Raw genomic sequence first — 20,806 nt, 5'->3', positions numbered from 1 at the left:
TATCAATATCGCCAAAAAAGTGCCCCCCCTCTCTGTTTTTTTTACCCTGTTTCTGTAGTGCAGTGCAGGGGAGAGTCCTGGGAGCCTTCCTCGCAGCGGAGCTGTGCAGGAAAATGGCGCTGTGTGTTGAGGAGATAGGCCCCGCCCCCTATTTCGGCGGGCTCTTCTCCCGGTGTTTGTGAGACCTGGCAGGGGTTAAATACATCCATATAGCCCCAGGGGCTATATGTGATGTATTTTTAGCCAGAACAAGGTATTATCATTGCTGCCCAGGGCGCCCCCCCCCAGCGCCCTGCACCCTCAGTGACCGCTGGTGTGAAGTGTGCCGACAACAATGGCGCACAGCTGCAGTGCTGTGCGCTACCTCATGAAGACTGAAAAGTCTTCTGCCGCCGGTTTCTGGACCTCTTCACTTTTCGGCATCTGCAAGGGGGTCGGCGGCGCGGCTCCGGGACCGGACTCCATGGCTGGGCCTGTGTTCGATCCCTCTGGAGCTAGTGGTGTCCAGTAGCCTAAGAAGCCAATCCATCCTGCACGCAGGTGAGTTCACTTCTTCTCCCCTAAGTCCCTCGTTGCAGTGAGCCTGTTGCCAGCAGGACTCACTGAAAATAAAAAACCTAATAACTTTTTCTAAGCAGCTCTTTAGGAGAGCCACCTAGATTGCACCCTGCTCGGACGGGCACAAAAACCTAACTGAGGCTTGGAGAAGGGTCATAGGGGGAGGAGCCAGTGTACACCACCTAGTCCTAAAGCTTTTATTTTTGTGCCCTGTCTCCTGCGGAGCCGCTAATCCCCATGGTCCTGACGGAGTCCCAGCATCCACTAGGACGTCAGAGAAAAGTTTTTTTCCTGTCAATGCTGTCCGTCTCCTGTGGACCTATTTTCAACAGGGGGCCTGGAGCTGCAGCTCAACCCGCCCCATTGTTAATCTGGCCCTGCTTGTATCCAAGCCATTCTCAGACATTCCTGAACCTAATCCTGCCTCTCCGCACAGCTATATCTTGTTTGAGGCAGACAGTTAATCAGTGACCAAGCTGTAGCTCAGTTTTATGGGAATCCATGTTTTTGTATCCCCAGAACCTACGGACCGGTTTAGTCATTATCCAAATCTCTGGCTGCCCTTTGCAGAAAATATGTTGTCCCATCTTGTATAAAACACATCAAATTGCAATGAGAATTATTTTCGTTACACATACATCACTTCTGGGACTGCAGGTTTTTACAAATGTATTTATGTTGCAGCAAAATTAACCAAATTATACAAATATTATACATGACAGCTATCAATATATGGTTCCTATTCTTGATGGTTGTGACCTTACACAATATATACATATACATTCTGTATATAGCAACGGAGACAGGGTTTGTTTGTGATCTCTGAAAAATACCATATGTAAACAGTCTTCAAAAGTGTTCCGATATAAACATGTGATAGGTTCCTAATCATCAGCTAGGTTACAGCACAGCCAGGATTCACGTTTCCCAGAACAGACACGGTCAGAATGTGACAATCTTGGCTATTTTGATTGGTAATTTCTGTGCTTTGCGAGTCACAGGAACATCTTCGTGATCTGCACTCATCCCGTTCAACCATCTGCCGACTGTCATTTGGGCTGTGGTGTCAAAAACAGTAATTAGATATAATTACATTGCCACAAAAAAAAAAAAGTAAGTATGTATTTTACTTTTTTGGTTTTATATAACTTGGAAGCAGGTAGTTGGACAAGATATAATACAAAATGCAACTCAACAGTCTCCACTTGCAGTTGAAGGGATGTAGCCGATTGGTAATGACATCTGAGTGTAGGGATAGTTTAGTGCACGTGTGTAGACTTAATAGAAGGTGTAGAATTATAACTACACACAATTAAGCTCTTTTATATCAGGGACAGGGCTGGTGCAAGTGTGTACTGCTAAGGATGACAGATACACCAAGTGCATGCAGGTCAGCAGATCAACCACGCATTCAGCCAAATATCTGCATTTAGTATTATGTACACAACTGGGATGCAATTATAACCAACTTGTGACCAACTCTGCATCCACCATGTGATGTGAAAAATGAGTAGTGTGTACAAAAGTGGCTTTAATTTTAATTATTTTTTTGATGACAGCACGGATGGTGTAATGAATGGGTCTTCAAGCTGCGGCCCCCGAGCTGCTGTGGAACTTCACATCCCAGCATGCCCTGCCTCAGTTTTAGCATGCCTTAATACCAAAACTATGGCAGGGCATGCTGGGATGTGTAGTTCCACAGCAGCTAGAGCGCCACAGGTTGAAGACCCATGGTGTAATGGTTAGCATTACTGCCTCACAGCACTGAGGTCATGGGTACGATTCCCACCATGGCTGTGTGGAGTTCATATATTCTCCCCATGCTTGTGTGGGTTTCCTCCGGGTACTCCGGTCTCCTCCAACATTCCAAAAATAAGAATTTACTTACCGATAATTCTATTTCTCGGAGTCCGTAGTGGATGCTGGGGTTCCTGAAAGGACCATGGGGAATAGCGGCTCCGCAGGAGACAGGGCACAAAAGTAAAGCTTTCCGATCAGGTGGTGTGCACTGGCTCCTCCCCCTATGACCCTCCTCCAAGCCAGATAGGTACTGTGCCCGGACGAGCGTACACAATAAGGGAGGAATTTTGAATCCCGGGTAAGACTCATACCAGCCACACCAATCACACTGTACAACTTGTGATCTAAACCCAGTTAACAGTATGATAACAGCGGAGCCTCTGAAAAGATGGCTCACAACAATAATAACCCGATTTTTGTAACTATGTACAAGTATTGCAGATAATCCGCACTTGGGATGGGCGCCCAGCATCCACTACGGACTCCGAGAAATAGAATTATCGGTAAGTAAATTCTTATTTTCTCTATCGTCCTAGTGGATGCTGGGGTTCCTGAAAGGACCATGGGGATTATACCAAAGCTCCCAAACGGGCGGGAGAGTGCGGATGACTCTGCAGCACCGAATGAGAGAACTCCAGGTCCTCCTTAGCCAGGGTATCAAATTTGTAGAATTTAGCAAACGTGTTTGCCCCTGACCAAGTAGCTGCTCGGCAAAGTTGTAAAGCCGAGACCCCTCGGGCAGCCGCCCAAGATGAGCCCACCTTCCTTGTGGAATGGGCATTTACATATTTTGGCTGTGGCAGGCCTGCCACAGAATGTGCAAGCTGAATTGTATTACACATCCAACTAGCAATAGTCTGCTTAGAAGCAAGAGCACCCAGTTTGTTGGGTGCATACAGGATAACAGCAAGTCAGTTTTCCTGACTCCAGCCGTCCTGGAACATATTTTCAGGGCCCTGACAACATCTAGCAACTTGGAGTCCTCCAAGTCCCTAGTAGGTGCAAGGCACCACAATAAGCTGGTTCAGGTGAAACACTGACACCACCTTAGGGAGAGAACTGGGGACGAGTCCGCAGCTCTGCCCTGTCCGAATGGACAAACAGATATGGGCTTTTTTGAGAAAAAACCACCAATTTGACACTCGCCTGGTCCAGGCCAGGGCCAAGAGCATGGTCACTTTTCATGTGAGATGCTTCAAATCCACAGATTTGACTGGTTTTAAACCAATGTGATTTGAGGAATCCCAGAACTACGTTGAGATCCCACAGTGCCACTGGAGGCACAAAAGGGGGTTGTATATGCAATACTCCCTTGACAAACTTCTGGACTTCAGGAACTGAAGCCAATTCTTTCTGGAAGAAAATCGACAGGGCCGAAATTTGAACCTTAATGGACCCCAATTTGAGGCCCATAGACACTCCTGTTTGCAGGAAATGCAGGAAACGACCGAGTTGAAATTTCTTTGTGGGGCCTTCCTGGCCTCACACCACGCAACATATTTTCGCCACATGTGGTGATAATGTTGTGCGGTCACCTCCTTTCTGGCTTTGACCAGGGTAGGAATGACCTCTTCCGGAATGCCTTTTTCCCTTAGGATCCGGCTTTCCACCGCCATGCCGACAAACGCAGCTGCGGTAAGTCTTGGAACAGACATGGTACTTGCTGAAGCAAGTCCCTTCTTAGCGGCAGAGGCCATAAGACCTCTGTAAGTATCTCTTGAAGTTCCGGGTACCAAGTCCTTCTTGGCCAATCCGGAGCCATGAGTATAGTTCTTACTCCTCTACGTCTTATAATTCTCAGCACCTTAGGTATGAGAAGCAGAGGAGGGAACACATACACCGACTGGTACACCCACGGTGTTACCAGAACGTCCACAGCTATTGCCTGAGGGTCTCTTGACCTGGCGCAATACCTGTCCCGTTTTTTGTTCAGACGGGACGCCATCATGTCCACCTTTGGTATTTCCCAACGGTTTACAATCATGTGGAAAAAACTTCCCGATGAAGTTTCCACTCTCCCGGGTGGAGGTCGTGCCTGCTGAGGAAGTCTGCTTCCCAGTTTCCATTCCCGGGATGAAACACTGCTGACAGTGCTATCACATGATTTTCCGCCCAGCGAAAAGTCCTTGCAGTTTTTGCCATTGCCCTCCTGCTTCTTGTGTCGCCCTGTCTGTTTACGTGGGCGACTGCCGTGATGTTTTTCCCACTGGATCAATACCGGCTGACCTTGAAGCAGAGGTCTTGCTAAGCTTAGAGCATTATAAATTTACCCTTAGCTCCAGTATATTTATGTGGAGAAAAGTCTCCAGACTTGATCACACTCCCTGGAAATTTTTTCCTTGTGTGACTGCTCCCCAGCCTCTCGGGCTGGGCTCCGTGGTCACCAGCATCCAATCCTGAATGCCGAATCTGCGGCCCTCTAGAAGATGAGCACTCTATAACCACCACAGGAGAGACACCCTTGTCCTTGGATATAGGGTTATCCGCTGATGCATCTGAAGATGCGATCCGGACCATTTGTCCAGCAGATCCCACTGAAAAGTTCTTGCGTGAAATCTGCCGAATGGAATTGCTTCGTAGGAAGCCACCATTTTTACCAGGACCCTTGTGCAATGATGCACTGTTTTTAGGAGGTTCCTGACTAGCTCGGATAACTCCCTGGCTTTCTCTTCCGGGAGAAACACCTTTTTCTGGACTGTGTCCAGAATCATCCCTAGGCACAGCAGACGTGTCGTCGGGATCAGCTGCGATTTTGGAATATTTAGAATCCACCCGTGCTGTTGTAGCAGTATCCGAGATAGTGCTACTCCGACCTCCAACTGTTCCCTGGACTATGCCCTTATCAGGAGATCGTCCAAGTAAGGGATAATTAAGACGCCTTTTCTTCGAAGAAGAATCATCATTTCGGCCATTACCTTGGTAAAGACCCGGGGTGCCGTGGACAATCCAAACGGCAGCGTCTGAAACTGATAGTGACAGTTCTGCACCACGAACCTGAGGTACCCTTAGTGAGAAGGGCAAATTTGGGACATAGAGGTAAGCATCCCTGATGTCCCGGGACACTATATAGTCCCCTTCTTCCTGGTTCGTTATCACTGCTCTGAGTGACTCCATCTTGATTTGAACCTTTGTAAGTGTTCAAAAATTTTTTTAGAATAAGTCTCACCTAGCCTTCTGGCTTCAGTACCACAATATAGTGTGGAATAATACCCCTTTTCTTGTAGTAGGAGGGGTAATTTAATTATCACCTGCTGGGAATACAGCTTGTGAATTTTTTCCCATACTGCCTCCTTGTCGGAGGGAGACCTTGGTAAAGCAGACTTCAGGAGCCTGCGAAGGGGAAACGTCTCGACATTCCAATCTGTACCCCTGGGATACTACTTGTAGGATCCAGGGGTCCTGTACGGTCTCAGCGCCATGCTGAGAACTTGTCAGAAGCGGTGGAACGCTTCTGTTCCTGGGAATGGGCTGCCTGCTGCAGTCTTCTTCCCTTTCCTCTATCCCTGGGCAGATATGATCTTATAGGGACGAAAGGACTGAGGCTGAAAAGACGGTGTCTTTTTCTGCAGAGATGTGACTTAGGGTAAAAACGGCGGATTTTCCAGCAGTTGCCGTGGCCACCAGGTCCGATGGACCGACCCCAAATAACTCCTCTTCCTTTATACGGCAATACACCTTTGTGCCGTTTGGAATCTGCATCACCTGACCACTGTCGTGTCCATAACATCTTCTGGCAGATATGGACATCGCATTTACTCTTGATGCCAGAGTGCAAATATCCCTCTGTGCATCTCGCATATATAGAAATGCATCCTTTAATGCTCTATAGTCAATAAAATACTGTCCCTGTCAAGGGTATCAATATTTTTAGTCAGGGAATCCGACCAAGCCACCCCAGCTCTGCACATCCAGGCTGAGGCGATCGCTGGTCGCAGTATAACACCAGTATGTGTGTATATACTTTTTATGATATTTTCCAGCCTCCTGTCAGCTGGTCCTTGAGGACGGCCCTATCTATAGACGGTACCGCCACTTGTTTTGATAAGCGTGTGAGCGCCTTATCCACCCTAAGGGGTGTTTCCCAACGCGCCCTAACTTCTGGCGGGAAAGGGTATACCGCCCATAATTTTCTATCGGGGGGAACCCACGCATCATCACACACTTTATTTAATTTATCTGATTCAGGAAAAACTACGGTAGTTTTTTCACATCCCACATAATACCCTCTTTTGTGGTACTTGTAGTATCAGAAATATGTAACACCTCCTTCATTGCCTTTAACGTGTGGCCCTAATAAAGGAATACGTTTGTTTATTCACCGTCGACACTGGGTTCAGTGTCCCTGTCTGTGTCGACCGACTAAAGTAAACGGGCGTTTTAAAACCCCTGACGATGTTTTTGAGACGTCTGGACCGGTACTAATTGTTTGTCGGCCGTCTCATGTCGTCAACCGACCTTGCAGCGTGTTGACATTATCACGTAATTCCCTAAATAAGCCATCCATTCCGGTGTCGACTCCCTAGAGAGTGACATCACCATTACAGGCAATTGCTCCGCCTCCTCACCAACATCGTCCTCATACATGTCGACACACACGTACCGACACACAGCACACACACAGGGAATGCTCTGATAGAGGACAGGACCCACTAGCCCTTTGGAGAGACAGAGGGAGAGTTTACCAGCACACACCAAAAACGCTATAATTATATAGGGACAACCTTATATAAGTGTTTTCCCTTATAGCATCTTTTTTATATATTTCTAACGCCAAATTAGTGCCCCCCCTCTCTGTTTTAACCCTGTTTCTGTAGTGCAGTGCAGGGGAGAGCCTGGGAGCCTTCCCTCCAGCCTTTCTGTGAGGGAAAATGGCGCTGTGTGCTGAGGAGATAGGCCCCGCCCCTTTTTCGGCGGCCTCGTCTCCCGCTCTTAACGGATTCTGGCAGGGGTTAAATATCTCCATATAGCCTCCGGAGGCTATATGTGAGGTATTTTTAGCCAAAATAGGTATTCATTTGCCTCCCAGGGCGCCCCCCTCCCAGCGCCCTGCACCCTCAGTGACTGCCGTGTGAAGTGTGCTGAGAGGAAAATGGCGCACAGCTGCAGTGCTGTGCGCTACCTTTAGAAGACTGAGGAGTCTTCTGCCGCCGATTCTGGACCTCTTCTTACTTCAGCATCTGCAAGGGGGCCGGCGGCAAGGCTCCGGTGACCATCCAGGCTGTACCTGTGATCGTCCCTCTGGAGCTGATGTCCAGTAGCCAAGAAGCCAATCCATCCTGCACGCAGGTGAGTTCACTTCTTCTCCCCTAAGTCCCTCGTTGCAGTGATCCTGTTGCCAGCAGGACTCACTGTAAAATAAAAAACCTAAGCTAAACTTTTCTAAGCAGCTCTTTAGGAGAGCCACCTAGATTGCACCCTTCTCGGCCGGGCACAAAAATCTAACTGGCTTGGAGGAGGGTCATAGGGGGAGGAGCCAGTGCACACCACCTGATCGGAAAGCTTTACTTTTGTGCCCTGTCTCCTGCGGAGCCGCTATTCCCCATGGTCCTTTCAGGAACCCCAGCATCCACTAGGACGATAGAGAAAATATACTGGTAGGTTAATTGGCTCCCAACAAACTTAACCCTAGCGTGAATGTGTGTGTACATGTGATAGGGAATATAGAGTGTAAGCTCCACTGGGGCAGGGACTGATGTGAATGGCCAAATATTCTCTGAAAAGCGCTGCGGAATATGTGTGCGCTATATAAATAATGGTAATATTGAAATAAAAATGCAGACTCACAAAAATGTTGATACAACTTATTATTTCCCCACCTACACATGGATTTTGTCTACAATAATGTAATGCACGCTATTCTGTCATTCGATAAGGAACATCTCACCTGATGTGTGGTGTTCAGGGCAATCCCTCTGAAAATGTTCTACAGAACCACATATCCGGCATCCTCCACCTAAAAGGAAACAGACACATGCAGCGGAGGTCACACTACAGCTACAAAACAGAGAGAGATCCATAATCACAGCCATTACTTGGACTATGACCTTCAGTGTCCCCAGGTTCTTAATTACCTTTATTTACTGTGCCAATCTTACAAACAATGTGCAGCTGACTTAGAAGGAAAGAGACATAACCCAAGGGAAAGCCCCAAAAAGTGTATTTGTAGGGAAGATCTAATACCGCTTTCACGGTTTTACTCAACTAACCCGGCATACTGGTCACAATCACATACCTTCTGCGTATAATCCCTTGGGATTGTCTGGACATGACCGGGATAAGTGTCCCATCTCTCCACATATGAAACATTTTGCATACGGAAACTCTCCTGAAACATTATAAGAACATGGTTATTTTTCCTGTATGGATAAGCGTTAGATATTGTCACAATGATTGTGATGGTTATCTAATCTCTGCTGCACTTCTATCTCCGGTTAGTCATCCCTTCACACCTGGTAGGCTGACCCAACTGACTATTAGTGGAGTTACTGCAATATACATGGTAAGGTCAGAGAGGGCATGCAGCATCCTGACTTTCCACATTAGAACATTAATCTGGTCACCGAGATACTGTATTGTGTGTCAGATTCTAATTCAGGGGCACATTTATTAACCCGACACTTACCTCTGCGCTTCTTGCATTACCGCTTAGCGCAGCAATGTGGGATGTCATAGCACAGAGATGTAATAAAAAGAGGTGGGACAATTACTCACACCTCCAGCAATCTGTGCCCTACCTGTATCTCATAAGCTTAACTCTAAAGTGATATTGGGCTGCAACCACAGTGTGCACTGTGCACAAATTCTGGAGTCCGATAGCAATACACAATTAAGCTCAGAGAAGGTGACAGGACTGCTAAGTAACACATAGCGCCACCCTCGAAAGGAAGTACAGATGCATCCTCTTACATCCTTGCTGCAGTCATGCTAAACAGCCCTTGAAGTCACACCATGCCGTGGGGGGACTCTGTAGCGCAGAGCGTCATTTTTGCATTTTTTTTCTGTGAAAATGCATATTAGATGCAGAGTAATGTAATAGGACGCGCAAGCAGCTTCTGCTGATGCAAATGACATGCGGCATGCCTATATTCTGTGTGTAATTACTGCTTTATCTGCATCCGAAATTCCACGTAGCATAGAATTTTGTATGCAAATACAGTTGCAGTCACACAGAATATAGGCATACTGCACATCATATTAATCAGCAGATGCTGCTTGTGCGTCCTATTACATTACTTTGTGTCTTAGATGCTTTTTGATAAAAAACAAAAAAACAAACAAACATGAAAAGACGCTCTGCGCTTCCCGAGTCACACAGCACTCACGTGTTGCATGTAACGCAACTTGTAGCGCACAGAACAAAGATGTAAGAGTAAACATCTGTACTACAGGGCAAGCGAGGGAATGCACAACTCGTAAGTACTGAGCAGCTATGAAGAAACTCAGGATTTCTCCACGGTTACTCTTAACACATAAGTGAAGTGTTATCTCCTTTGTTGTCAATAATGGCAAATAAAGGTTTTTTCACTGCCTGATACATAGAAACCTTAGTTAGCTGCTGCCTTTGCACAGTTTGTGGTAAATTGTATATTTACGTAATAATCAACTAGTAAAACAGGAAGCAGTTAGCTGTTAGGTAGAAGGAGGTTAGGGACCGGGGAGGGAGGGTTAGAGATCAAGCGGGGGAAGGGAGGGTTAGGCACCACCGGGGAGGGTTAGGGCTGTAACACACGCGCTGGATTCTCTCGGATGGCAAAAAGCCGGACAAACTTTGTCCGGCTTTTTGCCATCCGGGAGAAACCGGCAGAGTCTCTCACACAGGACGGCTTTGAGCCGTGTGTGATGCTGTGCGCATGCGCAGCATTAGACACGGCTTGGGAAAAAAACGTTGTGTGAAAGCTCCCCTTCATACACACGGTTTACTGGCTGCAAAGCCAGCCCGGCAGCCGGACCTTCCAGTGGATAGTTCCGGCTGCAACCCGGCAGCCGGGCCGTGTGTAAGGACACATTGCGCTCAATGTGTCTTTGCATCACGGCAGCGGTTAAAAGCCGGCCAGGTTTTTGCCGGGCGTCGCCAGCCGGGTAGTGTGTTTCAGCGCTTAGGGGGTTACTGTGGGGTTGTCGGGATTCTGATGAACAGGATGCTGCTGTCTATTCCAACCGCCGGCATCCCGTACATCTGCAAATCATGCTGATCCCAGTAAAACATCTAATCTCTAAAGTCCATGTTGAATTATCAAGTACAATACAGTAAAGTCAGACATCTTAATACAGGGGGAATACATACGATTTACCGGCGGGCAGGATGCTGGCTGTCCATATCCTGATAGCGGCATCCCGCCCACCAGAATGCCGGCAGTGGGACGAGCTCAAACAGCCCCTTGCGGGCTCAGTGGCTCGCTGCGCTCACCACAGGATCTATTCCCACTCTATGGATGTCGTGGACAACCACGAGTGGGAATAGTCCAGCACTGCCGGGATTCCGACTGGCGGCATTGCCGGCTGTCGTGATTCCCGGGTCGGTATCCTGACTGCCGGGATCCCGAAAGCCTGCAAATTGAACGGATCCCAATATAGGTCATCGCACATACACCACAACTCATTTTTAGCAATTCGCTCTCACATGTACCAAGTGCTGGATCCACTTTGGCTCTGCATTTATTGATCTCATGCTCTGTCGACCCACAGCGGAAACAGATTCCTGTGCCCATCTCCTGGCATCGTAGCGCTTCTGCACAGTCAGACATGCCATGGCCAGGCTTCCGGCAGTGGAAACAGATCTGTAACACAGGATAGGTAGTGCGCTCATTACCGTGTCTATCTCCTCTCCAACTCCAGACTTTCATAATGATTTCACATCTCCTAAAGGAGATTTATGGGAGCTTGGGGACTGGGAATGAGGTATTGTGCAAGTATGGCTGGGGTCAGGATGGAGTACGTAGAAAGAGCAGAACAGAGTGGAGGGTCAGATAGGGCGACTCGCCATTTGCCGTGTACAAGATACATTGTCCTGGTATATTAACAGAAGTATTCGCCAATGCTATATCTCTATCACCATATATAGGCTGGGGACAAGTTTGCACATGTTGTCTGTGCAGCAGCTGATAATCTTATATTAGGATCCATGATGATGGGGGTAGGGGTTACGTCCCAATCTGATCCCTGTCAGTGGGGAAGAGGGGGATATTCTGATATATGATCCCCACTGGAATGGAGAAATACCCTCATACATGATCCTGGTGGAGTGCCCCAATACATGGTCCTTGGTGTGGGCTGAGGGGAAGGGGTGGTCTTCAGTATGCCGCCGGCTGGGATCCCGGCAACCAGCATACCGATGCCGGGATCCCGACCACCGACATTCTCCTTCTTGGGTCCACGACCCCTCTGGAGGGAGAATAAATAGTGTGGCACGCTTGGCGCGCCACCGTGCCCGCAGCTTGGCGAGCCCGCAAGGGGCTCATTAGCGCTCGCCCAGCTGTCGTTATGCTGGCAATATATGGTACCTGCTGTTATGGGAAGATACTCCGATATATGGACCTGTTGGTATGGGGAGATACCCCAATGTGTGTTCCCTGGTGGTATGGGTGGGTACTTCAATATAAGGTCCCTATATTGGCATGAGCATTTCCGATATATGGCCAGTAAGTATGGAAGGGTAGCCCATCATATGGTTCAGGTTGGTATTCATGTTTACACCACTATATGGTCCCTGTTGGTTCGGGAGTTCCCCCATTACATGGCCCCTGTGGGTATGGATGGGAACCCCAATATATGGCCCCTGTCGGGTAACCAGCATTAGGGCCTCCTCACCATCTTGCTCTTCTTAGTGTCCTGCCTCTTCAGCCTCCTGCCCTCCCTGCGCTGATCCTTCCAGTCCTGGCCCTCTTGCTGCGCCAGGAACCCGTTAACATCCTGATTCACATACGCCTCCTTCCTCCTCTTGGCCCCGGGCGCCCTCTCCTCGCTGCAGGCGGCACGCTTGCCCTGCCCGCCCCCCTGCTGCTGGTGCTGCTCCTCCCATGGGGTGGCCGCGCACACCTTGCGGTTCCGAGCCGGAGTGTTGCTACTGTGTCCGGGCCGGGCCCAGCGTGTCATATTCGGTAGGAATCGGAACGTGGAGGACTCGGAGCCGGGCGGATATACGTCCCTACTCTGCCGGATGTGCGTCCTTCGGTCGCTGCGTGGTATAGGACACCGGGCGCCATTGTTGTTACTGGAAAGGGGAAACTTGGACTCCGGCTTTATGTTGGGCAGGGAGAGGAAACCTACTGCACTCTGTCTGCCCCAAACCCTTTTGCAGGCGGTTAGGGGTGGGATTGGGGGCAGGCTGTTAGCCTGATGAGTCTAATGCTATTATTCCTCATTTGTCAGTGTTTCTCATACGTCCTAGAGAATGCTGGGGTCCACTGTAGTACCATGGGGTATAGACGGTTCCGCAGGAGCCATGGGCACTTTAAGACTTTTCAAGGGTGTGAACTGGCTCCTCCCTCTATGCCCCTCCTCCAGACCTCAGTTTTAGAAATGTGCCCAGGCAGACTGGATGTATTCCAGGGGAGCTCTACTGAGTTATATTAGGTTTTTCTCTGACGTCCTAGTAGATGCTGGGAACTCCGTAAGGACCATGGGGAATAGACGGGCTCCGCAGGAGACTGGGCACTCTAAAAGAAAGATTAGGTACTATCTGGTGTGCACTGGCTCCTCCCTCTATGCCCCTCCTCCAGACCTCAGTTAGATTTCTGTGCCTGGCCGAGCTGGATGCACACTAGGGGCTCTCCTGAGCTCCTAGAAATAAAGTATATTTTAGGTTTTTTATTTTACAGTGAGACCTGCTGGCAACAGGCTCACTGCAGCGAGGGACTAAGGGGAGAAGAAGTGAACCTACCTAACTGGTGGTAGCTTGGGCTTCTTAGGCTACTGGACACCATTAGCTCCAGAGGGATCGACCACAGGACTCGACCTTGGTGTTCGTTCACGGAGCCGCGCCGCCGGCCCCCTTACAGAGCCAGAAGCAAGAAGTGTTCCGGAAAATCGGCGGCAGAAGACTTCTGTCTTCAACAAGGTAGCGCACAGCACTGCAGCTGTGCGCCATTGCTCCTCATGCACACCTCACACTCCGGTCACTGATGGGTGCAGGGCGCTGGGGGGGGGCGGGGGGGACGCGCCCTGAGGGTAATATAAACACCTTGGCTGGCAAAATAATCACAATATTTCTCTAACGTCCTAGTGGATGCTGGGGACTCCGTCAGGACCATGGGGATTAGCGGCTCCGCAGGAGACAGGGCACAAAAAGTAAGCTTTTAGGATCACATGGTGTGTACTGGCTCCTCCCCCTATGACCCTCCTCCAAGCCTCAGTTAGGTTTTTGTGCCCGTCCGAGCAGGGTGCAATCTAGGTGGCTCTCTTAAAGAGTTGCTTAGAAAAAGTTTTTAGGTTCTTTATTTTCAGTGAGTCCTGCTGGCAACAGGCTCACTGCTACGAGGGACTTAGGGGAGAGAAGTGAACTCACCTGCGTGCAGGATGGATTGGCTTCTTAGGCTACTGGACACCATTAGCTCCAGAGGGAGTCGGAACACAGGTCTCGCCCTGGGGTTCGTCCCGGAGCCGCGCCGCCGACCCCCCTTGCAGATGCTGAAGATTGAAGAGGTCCGGAACCAGGCGGCAGAAGACTTTCAGTCTTCATCAGGTAGCGCACAGCACTGCAGCTGTGCGCCATTGTTGTCAGCACACTTCACACAGCGGTCACGGAGGGTGCAGGGCGCGGGGGGGGGCGCCCTGGGCAGCAATGTATAATACCTGTATGGCGAAAAATACATCACATATAGCCCTTGAGGCTATATGGATGTATTTAACCCCTGCCAGATATCACAAACTCCGGAGAAGAAGCCCGCCGAAAAGGGGGCGGGGCCTATTCTCCTCAGCACACAGCGCCATTTTCCCTCACAGAAATGCTGGTGGGAAGGCTCCCATGCTCTCCCCTGCACTGCACTACAGAAACAGGGTTAAAACAGAGAGGGGGGGCACTGATTTGGCGATATGAATATATATTAAATGCTATAAGGGAGGAACACTTATATAAAGGTTGTCCCTGTATAATTATAGCGTTTTGGTGTGTGCTGGCAAACTCTCCCTCTGTCTCCGCAAAGGGCTAGTGGGTCCTGTCCTCTATCAGAGCATTCCCTATGTGTGTGCTGTATGTCGGTACGTGTGTGTCGACATGTATGAGGAAAATGTTGGTGAGGAGGCGGAGCAAATTGCCTGTAATGGTGATGTCACTCTCTAGGGAGTCGACACCGGAATGGATGGCTTATTTATGGAATTACGTGATAATGTCAACACGCTGCAAGCCGGTTGACGACATGAGACGGCCGGCGATCAAATTAGTACCTGTCCAGGCGTCTCAAACACCGTCAGGGGCTGTAAAACGCCCATTTACCTCAGTCGGTCGACACAGACCCAGACACGGACACTGATTTCAGTGTCGACGGTGAAGAAACAAACGTATTTTCCTTTAGGGCCACACGTTAAGGGCAATGAAGGAGGTGTTACATATTTCTGATACTACAAGTACCACAAAAAAGGGTATTATGTGGGGTGTGAAAAAACTACCTGTAGTTTTTCCTGAATCAGATAAATTAAATGAAGTGTGTGATGATGCGTGGGTTTCCCCCGATAGAAAATTATTGGCGGTATACCCTTTCCCGCCAGAAGTTAGGGCGCGTTGGGAAACACCCCTTAGGGTGGATAAGGCGCTCACATGCTTATCAGAACAAGTGGCGGTACCATCTACAGATAGGGCCGTACTTAAGGAGCCAGCTGATAGGAGGCTGGAAAATATCCTAAAAAGTATACACACACATGCTGGTGTTATACTGCGACCAGCGATCGCCTCAGCCTGGATGTGCAGAGCTGAGGTGGCTTGGTCGGATTCCCTGACTAAAAATATTGATACCCTTGACAGGGACAGTATTTTATTGACTATAGAGCATTTAAAGGATGCATTTCTATATATGAGAGATGCGCAGAGGGATATTTGCACTCTGGCATCAAGAGTAAATGCGATGTCCATATCTGCAAGAAGATGTTTATGGACACGACAGTGGTCAGGTGATGCAGATTCCAAACGGCACAAAGATGTATTGCCGTATAAAGGGGAGGAGTTATTTGGGGTCGGTCCATGGGACCTGGTGGCCACGGCAACTGCTGGAAAATCCACCGTTTTTTACCCTAAGTCACATCTCTGCAGAAAAAGACACCGTCTTTTCAGCCTCAGTCCTTTCGTCCCTATAAGAGTCATATCTGCCCAGGGATAGAGGAAAGGGAAGAAGACTGCAGCAGGCAGCCCATTCCCAGGAACAGAAGCCCTCCACCGCTTCTACCAAGTTCTCAGCATGACGCTAGGACCGTACAGGACCCCTGGATCCTACAAGTAGTATCCAAGGGGTACAGATTGGAATGTCGAGACGTTTCCCCCTCGCAGGTTCCTGTAGTCTGCTGTACCAATGTCTCCCTCCGACAGGGAGGCAGTATTGAAAACAATTCACAAGCTGTATTCCCAGCAGGTGATAATAAAATTACCCCTCCTACAACAGGGAAAGGGGTATTATTCCACACTATATTGTGGTACTGAAGCCAGAAGGCTAGGTGAGACCTATTCTAAATCTGAAATATTTGAACACTTACAAAGGTTCAAATCCAGATGGAGTCACTCAGAGCAGTGATAGCGAACCGGGAAGAAGGGGACTATATGGTGTCCCGGGACATCAGGGATGCTTACCTCCATGTCCCAAAATTTGCCTTTCTCACCAAGGGTATCTCAGGTTCGTGGTACAGAACTGTCACTATCAGTTTCAGACGATGCCGTTGGATTGTCCAAGGCACCCCGGGTCCTTACCAAGGTAATGACCGAAATGAGGATTCGTCTTCAAAGAAAATGGACGACCTCCTGATAAAAACAAGGTCCAGAGAACAGTTGGAGGTCGGAGTAGCACTATCTCAAGTAGTTCTACGACAACACGGGTGGATTCTAAATATTCCAAAACCGCAGTTGTTCCGACGACACGTCTGCTGGTCCTAGGGATGATTCTGGACACAGTCCAGAAAAAGGTGTTTCTCCCAGAGGAGAAAGCCAGGGAGTTATCCGAGCTAATCGGGATCCTCCTAAAACCAGGAAAAGTGTCAGTGCATCATTGCACAAGAGTCCTGGTAAAAATGGTGGCTTATTACGAAGCGATTCCATTCGGCAGATTTCACGCAAGAACTCTTCAGTGGGATCTGCTGGACAAATGGTCCGGATCGCATCTTCAGATGCATCAGCGGATAACCCTATATCCAAGGACAAGGGTGTCTCTCCTGTGGTGATTACAGAGTGCTCATCTTCTAGAGGGCCGTAGATTCGGCATTCAGGATTGGATGCTGGTGACCACGGAGGCCAGCCTGAGAGGCTGGGGAGCAGTCACACAGGGAAAAAATTTCCAGGGAGTGTGATCAAGTCTGGAGAATTCTCTCCACATAAATATACTGGAGCTAAGAGCAAATTTATAATGCTCTAAACTTAGCAAGACCTCTGCTTCAAGGTCAGCCGGTATTGATCCAGTGGGATAACATCACGGCAGTCGCCCACGTAAACAGAAAGGGCGGCACAAGAAGCAGGAGGGCAGTGGCAAAACTGCAAGGATTTTTCGCTAGGCGGAAAATCATGTGATAGCACTGTCAGCAGTGTTCATTCCGGGAGTGGACGACTGGGAAGCAGACTTCCTCAGCAGGCACGACCTCCACCCGGGAGAGTGGGAACTTCATAGAGAAGTTTTCCGCATGATTGTGAACCGTTGGGAAAGACCAAAGGTGGACATGATGGCGTCCCGCCCGAACAAAAAACGGGACAGGTATTGCGCCAGGTCACGAGACCTTCAGGCGATAGCTGTGGATGTCCTGGTAACACCGTGGGTGTAACAGTCGGTGTATGTGTTCCCTCCTCTGCTTCTCATAACCAAGGTATTGAGAATTATAAGACGTAGAGGAGTAAGAACTATACTCGTGGCTCCGGATTGGCCAAGAGGGACTTGGTACCCGGAACTTCAAGAGATGCTCATAGAGGACTAATGGCCTCAGGAGCTAAGAAGGGACTTGCTTCAGCAAGTACCATGTCTGTTCCAAGACTTACCGCGGCTGCGTTTGACGGCATGGCGGTTGAACGCCGGATTCTAAGGCATTCCGGAAGAGGTCATACCTACCCTGGTCAAAGCCAGGAAGGAGGTGACCGCACAACGTTATCACCACATGTGGTGAAAATATGTTGCGTGGGTGAGGCCAGGAAGGCCCCACGAAGAAATTTCAACTAGGTCGATTTCTGCACTTCCTGAAAACAGGAGTGTCTATGAGCCTCAAATTGGGGTCCATTAAGGTTCAAGTTTCGGCCCTGTAGATTTTCTTCCAGAAAGAATTGGCTTCAGTTCCTGAAGTCCAGACATTTGTCAAGGGAGTATTGCATATACAGCCCCTTTTGTGCCTCCAGTGGCACCGTGGGATCTCAAAGTAGTGTTGGGATTCCTTAAATCATATTGGTTTGAACCGCTCAAATCTGTGGATTTGAAATATCTCACATGGAAAGTGACCATGCTGTTGGCCCTGGCCTCGGCCAGGCGATTGTCAGAATTGGCAGCTTTGTCTTACAAAAGCCCATATTTGATTTTCCATTCGGACGGGGCAGAACTGGGACTCGTCCCCAGTTTCTTCCTAAGGTGGTGTCAGCGTTTCACCTGAAACAACCTATTGTGGTGCCTGCGGCTACTAGGGACTTGGAGGACTCCAAGTTGCTAGACGTTGTCAGGGCCCTGAAAATATATATATATATATATATATATATATATATAATTCCAGGACGGCTGGAGTCAGAAAGTCTGACTTGCTGTTTATATTGTATGCACCCAAAAAGCTGGGTGCTCCTGCTTCTAAGCAGACTATTGCTCGTTGGATTTGTAGTACAATTCAACTTGCACATTCTGTGGCAGGCCTGCCACAGCCAAAATCTGTAAATGCCCATTCCACAAGGAAGGTGGGCTCATCTTGGGCGGCTGCCCGAGGGGTCTCGGCTTTACAACTTTGCCGAGCAGCTACGTGGTCAGGCGGGAACACGTTTGTAAAATTCTACAAATTTGATACCCTGGCTGAGGAGGACCTGGAGTTCTCTCATTCGGTGCTGCAGAGTCATCCGCACTCTCCCGCCCGTTTGGGAGCTTTGGTATAATCCCCATGGTCCTGACGGAGTCCCCAGCATCCACTAGGACGTTAGAGAAAATAAGATTTTACTTACCGATAAATCTATTTCTCATAGTCCGTAGTGGATGCTGGGTGCCCATCCCAAGTGCGGATTGTCTGCATTACTTGTACATAATTATTGTTACAAAAATCGGGTTATTATTGTTGTGGGCCATCTTTTCAGAGGCTCCTTCGTTGTTATCATACTGTTAACTGGGTTCAAATCACAGGTTGTACGGTGTGATTGGTGTGGCTGGTATGAGTCTTACCCGGGATTCAAGATCCTTCCTTATTGTGTACGCTCGTCCGGGCACAGTACCTAACTGAGGCTTGGAGGAGGGTCATAGGGGGAGGAGCCAGTACACACCATGTGATCCTAAAAGCTTACTTTTTGTGCCCTGTCTCCTGCGGAGCCGCTAATCCCCATGGTCCTGACGGAGTCCCCAGCATCCACTACGGACTATGAGAAATAGATTTATCGGTAAGTAAAATCTTATTATAGCCCCAGAGGCTATATATGTGATAAATACCCCATGCCAGAATCCATAAAAAAGCGGGAGAAAAGTCCGCGAAAAAGGGGCGGAGCTATCTCCCTCAGCACACTGGCGCCATTTTCTCTTCACAGTGCAGCTGGAAGACAGCTCCCCAGGCTCTCCCCTGTAGTTTTCAGGCTCAAAGGGTTAAAAAGAGAGGGGGGGCACAAAATGTAGGCGCAATATTGTATATACAAGCAGCTATTGGGAAAAATTCACTCAGTTATAGTGTTAATCCCCACATTATATAGCGCTCTGGTGTGTGCTGGCATACTCTCTCTCTGTCTCCCCAAAGGGCTTTGTGGGGTCCTGTCCTCAGTCAGAGCATTCCCTGTGTGTGTGTGTGTGTGTGTGTGTGTGTGTGTGTGTGTGTGTGTGTGTGGTGTGTCGGTACGGCTGTGTCGACATGTTTTGATGAGGAGGCTTATGTGGTGACGGAGCAGATGCCGATAAATGTGATGTCGCCGCCTGGGGGCCGACACCAGAGTGGATGGATAGGTGGAAGGTATTAACCGACAGTGTCAACTCCTTACAAGGCCATCAGGGGCTCAAAAACGCCCGCTCCCTCAGATGGCAGACACAGATGTCGACACGGAGTCTGACTCCAGTGTCAACGAGGTTGAGACATATATACAATCCACTAGGAACATCCGTGACTTGATCCCGGCAATAAATAATGTGTTACACATTTCTGACATTAACCCAAGTACCACTAAAAAAGGGTTTTATGTTTGGGGAGAAAAAGCAGGCAGTGTTTTGTTCCCCCATCAGATGAGTGAATGAAGTGTGTGAAAAAGCGTGGGTTCCCCCGATAAGAAACTGGTAATTTCTAAAAAGTTACTGTTGGCGTACCCTTTCCCGCCAGAGGATAAGTTACGCTGGGAGATATCCCCTAGGGTGGATAAGGCGCTCACACGTTTGTCAAAAAAGGTGGCACTGCCGTCTTAGGATACGGCCACTTTGAAGGTACCTGTTGATAAAAAGCAGGAGGCTATCCTGAAGTCTGTATTTACACACTCAGGTACTAGACTGAGACCTGCAGATATTGTCAAACAGGGATACTAGTTGCTTACATAAGAGCATATTAAAGACGTCGTCTTATATATGAAGGATGCACAGAGGAATATTTTACCGGCTGGCATCCAGAATTAATGTAATGTCCATTCTGTCAGGAGGGTATTAGAGACCCGACACTGGACAGGTGATGCTGACTTTAAAAGGCACATAGATCTGCCTTATAAGGGTGAGGAATTGTTTGGGGATGGTCTCTGGGACCTCGTATCCACAGCAACAGCTGGGAAGAAAAATTTTTACCTCACGTTTCCTCACAGCCTAAGAAAGCACTGTATTATCAGGTACAATCCTTTCGGCTTCAGAAAAGCAAGCGGGTCAAAGGCGCTTCCTTTCTGCACAGAGACAAGGGAAGAGGGAAAAAGCTGCTCCAGTCAGCCAGTTCCCAGAATCAAAATTTTTCCCCCGCTTCCTCTGAGCCCACCGCATGACGCAGGGGCTCCACAGGCGTAGCCAAGTACGGTGGGGGGCCGCCTCAAAAATTTCAGCGATCAGTGGGCTCGCTCACAGGATCCCTGGATCCTTCAAGTAGTATCTCAGGGGCACAAGCTGGAATTCGAGATGTCTCCCCCCCGCCGTTTTCCTCAAATCTG

The 20,806-nt window shown here is 48.9% G+C and overlaps 1 protein-coding gene across 1 annotated transcript; it reads right to left on the bottom strand.

Annotated features, from left to right (window-relative positions):
- Nucleotides 1–1,214: 1,214 nt before the first annotated feature.
- On the bottom strand, nucleotides 1,215–12,548 carry ZCCHC9 (zinc finger CCHC-type containing 9). The gene is made up of 5 exons (XM_063963922.1): nucleotides 12,166–12,548; nucleotides 10,985–11,135; nucleotides 8,591–8,683; nucleotides 8,243–8,311; nucleotides 1,215–1,616 (listed from the first exon to the last, which is right to left on the bottom strand). The coding sequence occupies exons 1-5, from the start codon at nucleotides 12,448–12,450 to the stop codon at nucleotides 1,501–1,503; spliced, it is 714 nt and encodes a 237-aa protein (XP_063819992.1). The 5' UTR covers nucleotides 12,451–12,548; the 3' UTR covers nucleotides 1,215–1,500.
- Between the last annotated feature and the right edge of the window lie 8,258 nt (nucleotides 12,549–20,806).

The sequence above is a fragment of the Pseudophryne corroboree genome, chromosome 1, assembly GCF_028390025.1.
Source record: "Pseudophryne corroboree isolate aPseCor3 chromosome 1, aPseCor3.hap2, whole genome shotgun sequence".
NCBI lineage: Eukaryota > Metazoa > Chordata > Amphibia > Anura > Myobatrachidae > Pseudophryne > Pseudophryne corroboree.
The sequence above is the reverse complement of the archived record's forward strand: the minus strand, read 5'-3'. Positions and strand labels throughout refer to the sequence as shown.